This window comes from Brassica oleracea, chromosome C8, assembly GCF_000695525.1.
Source record: "Brassica oleracea var. oleracea cultivar TO1000 chromosome C8, BOL, whole genome shotgun sequence".
Lineage (NCBI taxonomy): Eukaryota > Viridiplantae > Streptophyta > Magnoliopsida > Brassicales > Brassicaceae > Brassica > Brassica oleracea.
This window is the reverse complement of record NC_027755.1, coordinates 10,874,542-10,880,808: the sequence shown is the minus strand read 5'-3', so window position 1 is coordinate 10,880,808 and position 6,267 is coordinate 10,874,542. Positions and strand designations below refer to the sequence as shown.

At 36.0% G+C, this 6,267-nt stretch overlaps 1 protein-coding gene across 1 annotated transcript; it reads left to right on the top strand.

Annotated features, from left to right (window-relative positions):
• The first annotated feature begins 1,777 nt into the window (after positions 1–1,777).
• Positions 1,778–2,927, top strand: LOC106308636. The gene is made up of 3 exons (XM_013745774.1): positions 1,778–2,122; positions 2,247–2,592; positions 2,650–2,927. Exons 1-3 carry the CDS (start codon positions 1,778–1,780, stop codon positions 2,925–2,927), a joined length of 969 nt encoding a protein of 322 aa, XP_013601228.1.
• The last annotated feature ends 3,340 nt before the right edge of the window (positions 2,928–6,267 follow it).

The window sequence follows — 6,267 nt, the reverse complement described above, 5'->3', positions numbered from 1 at the left end:
ACTACTCTCTCATTATCATCATCGGTAAGAGAATACTTACCTGCTTCCGGCGGGGTGCTGTCAATCGATGTTTGATGTGCATCGTCGACCGATATTGCTGTCGACTTGTCGCTCGACATTGCTCTCGCTTCGTCGATCGATGTCCGGCCGAAATCCATGTTTTCCATCTTGAAGCTCCTGTGTCATCAAGAAAAGAGAGAAAAACTTTTAGCAAATTTAGTAACAAAATCTACATTAAATTCTAAACGTAATCTAATGGTAATAAAAAAGAGTCCCCGGCAACGGCGCCAAATTTGGTATCACTCAAATTACCCTAAGGATTGAATTCCTCTCTCAAATAAGAGGTTCGGATGTAGTACTTAGGGATCGAATCCACAGAGACTCTAGGATTACACAATAGATTATGGTCTTCAAATAAATCTATATTGAATGGTTTATAGGTTTTAAAAATAGTAAATGGATTGGTGAGCAAGTTTATTGCTTGATTGATTGTTTTGAGATTGTTAACAGTTGGTTGAAGTAGCTAGATTCAGGTATATTCTCAGATATGATAAGTAAAACTTAATTTGGAAAATTAGGAGTTTATTAATATCAATTGTTCTTGAATTCAAACTAAGGTATAATCAGTTTGATTATCTAATCTGGATCTCGGATCTCAACTCTCGTATTTTAATCACGAGAAAGTGTCGATCGATATTTCTTTGTGAATATTGATCGATACACCTTTCAAAATATCGATCGACAGGGCTATCGCTGCGTCGATCGATACTTCTTCCAGAAAGCTTTACGGACAGGTTTGATTTGTATTCTCTAACTCACTAGACCAACTCTCGTATGTATCTAGTCAGTTAGATCATTCTAATTATTTTCAGGTATTGAGTCAAGCAATGGCTAGATCCCAATTAATCCTAAGATCTAAGTTTAAAGGGTGATCAATCCTAAACTTAGCTTTGAGCACAACTAGATGAATGAACTATATTTCTAAACATCCTAACAATTTTTGTGTCAGTATTACATTTATTAACCCATTTGAGAAACCTAAATCCAACAGTAAGGACTACCCAGACATAGTCATGAAACACATAGTTATGATGGTCTGAATAATACTTAGATAAAATAAAAAGTAAAAGTAACAGAAATAATGAAAGCAATGGAGTTCAAGATCTTCTCTGTTTTGCAGTAGATGATCTATCTCTCTAATCCTAAGCTCTCCTCTTTCAATGGTGGCTGCTTGCCTCCTCCAAACTAGGTCTAAAAAGGTCTCTAGGCAAGTTTGCCTCTAAAATGATACAAAACCCTAATAAATAGCTTAACAGGCGGCCAGAGACTAATGATGTAATTATTAAGACTTTTGTGAAACTTGAAATCTTCTAATTTGTCATTAATTCTCAGATGGCTTCATAATCGATCGATACGAGGGACCCAACATCGATCGATATTTGGTGGTAACTGTCGGTCGATATTGAGTTGCGACCGTCGACCATCTCTTGCTGCCAGCGAAGCTCAAAAGATCTCCAAATAGCTCCAAATACATCATTTCCTTGCAAATAGTACATGGACCTGTAAATACTCTAAATAGACTCTATATAGTAGTAAATGTATCTTAAAACACTTATAAACCATGGCCAATAATAGGTAAAATCCATGGTCTATCACTGTTCTTTGAGAGATTTGGTTGTCAGGGAATCCCATGGAGGAAGACTTATGGGACATTTTGGTGTAGCCAAGACTCTTAAAGTTTTGTAGGATCATTTCTTTTGGCCACACATGAGAAGAGATGTGGAAAGAATCTGTGAAAGGTGTGCAACTTGCAAGCACGCTAAGTCCAAAGTCCAAACTCACGGTTTGTATACCCCTTTGCCCATTCCTTATCATCCTTGGAATGATTTCTATGGACTTCATTGTTGGATTGCCTAGAACTAGAACCGGAAAGGATTCAATCTTTGTTGTTGATGATAGGTTCTCTAAAATGGCGCATTTCATAGCTTGTCATAAAGCTGATGATGCATTGCACGTTGCTAATTTGTTCTTTAAAGAGGTTATACGCTTGCATGGAATGCCTAAGACTATAGTTTCAGATAGAGATACTAAGTTTCTTAGTTATACTCTATGGTCTAAACTTGTAACTAAGTTGTTATTTTCTACTACTTGTGATCCTCAAACTGATGGACAGACTGAAGTAGTTAATAGAACAGTAGGAACTCTCTTGCGTGCATTCATTAAAAAGAATTTGAAATCTTGGGAAGATTATCTGCCTCATTGTGAATTTGCATATAACCACCTCACCTTTGGATCTAATGCCTTTACCTGAGTCTGAAATAGTTAGCATGGATGGCAAAAAGAAGGCCGAAATGGTGCAACGGATACATGACCAGGCTAGGCGCAATCTTGGGAAAACAACTGAGCAATATGCCAAGTATGCTAACAAGAATAGGCGTGAGATGGTGTTTGAAGTTGGAGATAAAGTATGGATTCACCTTAGAAAGGAGAGATTTCCAAATGAAAGGAAATCTAAGCTAATGCCACGTATTGATGGCCCTTTTGAAGTCATAAGGAAGATCAGCAACAATGCATACAAGCTGAACTTGCAAGGTAAGTATGAGATAAGTAATAGCTTCAATGTTACTGACTTGATCCCTTTTATTGCAGATGAACCAGATTTGAGGACAAATCCTTTTCAAGTGGGAGGGAATGATGTGATCATTGAACAGCTATCTGATGAAGACAAGGAGATCAAAGACAATCCAACTGATGAGGATGCCTTAGCCATTCCAGTTGGGCCTATGACTCGTTCCAGAACCACGAGACTTAATGAGACCATTGGAGGATTGCTTATGAAGGCATGGAAGCAAGAAGAATGTCTTGGTGGAAGCTTGATCAACCAAGACATACTCATCACCATTCAAGCTACTTCACCATCAAGCTGATCATCATCTAGGCAAGTGACTTGTGTGTACTCTTTTTCCCTTGATTGGTTTTGTCCCACTGGGGTTTCCAATCAAGGTTTTTAATGAGGCCATAAGTTCACTTTCACATCTCCTAGATTATGTATCTTGGATGCATCTCGGCCTAGGCAACTTGGACCGACTTCATCATCTATCTTATGTTATGTTTTTAGTCTATGTGTTATGTCTTTATTTCAAAACCGTGTGGAGCCTTTCTCTTTATGTTTCTTTATGTTTTCGAGACCTTGTGCATGTACAAGGATCTCTCTACTTAAGTGTTTCAAAAACCCTTATTCTAATCTAAGTTATCTTTTATTTTAAAACCTCTTTTGTCTTTTCTCTTGCTTGGCGAGTGGTTGAAGTCTGGTGTGTAATATCCAGTCTGCTGGTGTGTAATATCCAGTCTGCTGGGGTGTAATATCCAGTGTTAAGGGCCTTAGTTTAGTGAGTCATATCCGATCTATTGCCTAGGAGTATCAAGGAGCCTTTCCGCAGCCTCTTGTGTCACCAATCGATCCACAAACGTTGATAAACTTGAGTCTTGATTCGTTTATGCAAGGATCTATCCAAATCCATCTAGAGAAGCATCCTAGGAGTTCATTAGTGGTCAACCTTGTCTGATTCCTATAACGTTCTGGCGGCGACTTTGACGCAGGATATCAAACCGACGATGTCTCCGGCTGAATTTTACGACAAAACAATGGAGACTTTCGGGTTTACTTTGAAGTAAGCCTCAATGAAGCTGTTTAGCAATTTATATATGAGGAAAAAGTGAGGAAGGTAGAACGAAACAATAACTAAGAGATTAAATAGGTCATTGATTGATCAAGAGGAGCAAGCGATAACGGAGATTACAGAGCAATCGAGAAGGTGAAGACAAAGTAGAAGAGTCGGGGATGATCAACTCGTACGCTCCAGACCAAATTAGGGTTGGGCGATATTGGGCTTGCTATGACAGTAAAGAAAATTAATGGCAGTCCAAACTAAATTTAGTTTTGATCTTAACTCGGCAGAAACAATAGTGACATGGCAAAATATAAGTATATGATTGGACGATTTTTGAAGATGATGTGAACACGCTAAGAGTTGAGCATTAAGCCATTTTAGTATTGTAAGATTAGAAGAGCTTAAAGTTACACTATACATTTTTTTCGTTTGTTATCAACTTCCTACGTTTCCTTCACAATGTCGCATAAACAAACAATCAAATTTACAATTTTTTAATTTAGGATATAACTGATACTTAAAAATAAATATATTTCGTTAAAATGATAATGGGGAGAATGATTTCTCAATTTAGAAAAATTGCTCTTTTCTTTTCCTTCAAAAATAAATTTAGATTTGTATTAAAACGGAGGGAGAACGTATTAAATTAATCTATTTAGAATTTACTAAATTAATTTGTTTAGAATTTAACACATAAACATATAATCTTTAGTTAAAAGGATAATGGGGAGAATGTACTAAATTAATCTTTTTAGAATTTAGCACAAAAATATAATTTTTAGTAGAATTTTGTTGGATTAGAATTTAAAAATATATTTAGATTTGTAATAAATTTAGATTTGTATTATCCGAATAATTTTTTTGGATTTTGTTGGATAAGAATTTAACACATAAATTTAGACTTCTAAATAAATCTATTTTAAATAGGTTCGGGCGCTGGGGTATCCATTAGAATTTCGTTTGGGTTCAATCGGATTTCAATTCTTCAGGGCATGAACTTTAATATTTTAAAACTATTTTTGGATTTTCATGGGTTTTGTACGAATATAGTAATATATCCCAAACTTAGATAATTTCAGTTTCGGTTCTACAACAGTTTTTGGTTATTCAAATACTTATTTATGATTCTAAAATATACAATTTAGTTCACAAATTATTTTTGGATTTTCTTGGGTTATTTACGAATATAGTAATATATCACAAACTTAATTGAACCCGTTTGAATTTCAGTTTCGGTTCAACAACTTGTTTTGGTTATTCAAATACTTATTTATGATTCTAAAATATACAATTTAGTTCACAGATTTGTCAAGTTTAAGCAATATACAGTAACAAAAATTTGGTGACATGATTCAGAAATGATCATTAAGAAGTGAAAACATAAACAAGTTAAAACTAGTAACCAACAACTCTATAAACGTAAGAAACATTATTTAAATTTCAAAATATAATATTCTTAAGACTTCAGAAGCAAACTTTTATACATTAATTGAATTTCTAATACAAGTGTCAAAAGATAAAAATATCAATATTGAGTAAATAGCAAAAATATAATCAATTAAGTATTTTGTTATACACAATATGATGGATGTCCATAACCGGCCCGGTCCATAAGCCGGCCCAATACCTAGAGAGAGAGAGAGGCGGCCGCAGCAAGAGGAGAGAGAGAGAGGCGGCTAGGAGAGACAGCAAACTCTAGTTTCCTTTTACTTGTATTTGTATACTTTCCATATTTGTATATTTCAATTTATCTCTTTGTAATTCTCATATATAAGGGCACCTTATGTTATGAATAATAATAAGAACTTACAGATTCTAAATCCTTAAGTTTACAACACGTTATCAGCACGAAACTCTAAACACCCTGAGCCAAAACCAAAATCGCAAAACCCTAAACCTAGCTGCGACCCGACGAACCCTAATCAGCCGATCGCGTCTCTTGTTCCAGCTCACATCCCCGATCAGCTCCAGTCCAAGGCGTTCCTGATCCTAGACGAACTCAGCCTCAGCTACCATCCAGGACAGCTCGCGTTCCCGGACAGCAAGCGTCCCGTTCGCACCAGACGATCAAACCGCTCGCGATCCGACAGCAAACAGCTCGTGTCCCCGACCCGATCAGCCGCTCGCAACCTCAGCCTCAATCCGTTCGCAGTCAGCTCGCATCAAGGCCAGCTCGCGTCCAGTCCAGCTCGAGGTTCATTCTTTGGTGGTCCGGTTTCAACAATCAACTAAGCTAAACAATCAACTAGGCTAAGAGGTAATTTGAAATCTAAGAACATATGAATCGAATTTGGATTGTTTGATAAAGAATGAAACCATAAAACCTAATCTTTATGATAAAAGCCATAGGATAATAGATCAAACCCTAATGAGTAAATCGAAGCTCTAATGTTCGATACCCTAAACCCTAAATCATGTTCCTACATGATTAAAACCTCAAATCGGATTTTACAAGTTAAAATTAAAATCCGATAAACCCAAACCCTATATCTATAAACCCTAAATAATATAAGTATCAGAATTAATTATACTATAATTATCAAATCACATATTAAAACCCTAATCGAATATTTTTGAAATTAAAACTGTTTTGGTT

Coding starts and splice junctions, on each gene's coding strand:
- LOC106308636 (XM_013745774.1), top strand. CDS start 1,778: ATGTGGAAAGAATCTGTGAAAGGTGTGCAACTTGCAAGCACGCTAAGT. Junction 2,123..2,246: donor ATACTCTATGGTCTAAACTT/GTAACTAAGTTG, acceptor AATCTTGGGAAG/ATTATCTGCCTCATTGTGAA. Junction 2,593..2,649: donor ATACAAGCTGAACTTGCAAG/GTAAGTATGAGA, acceptor CTTTTATTGCAG/ATGAACCAGATTTGAGGACA.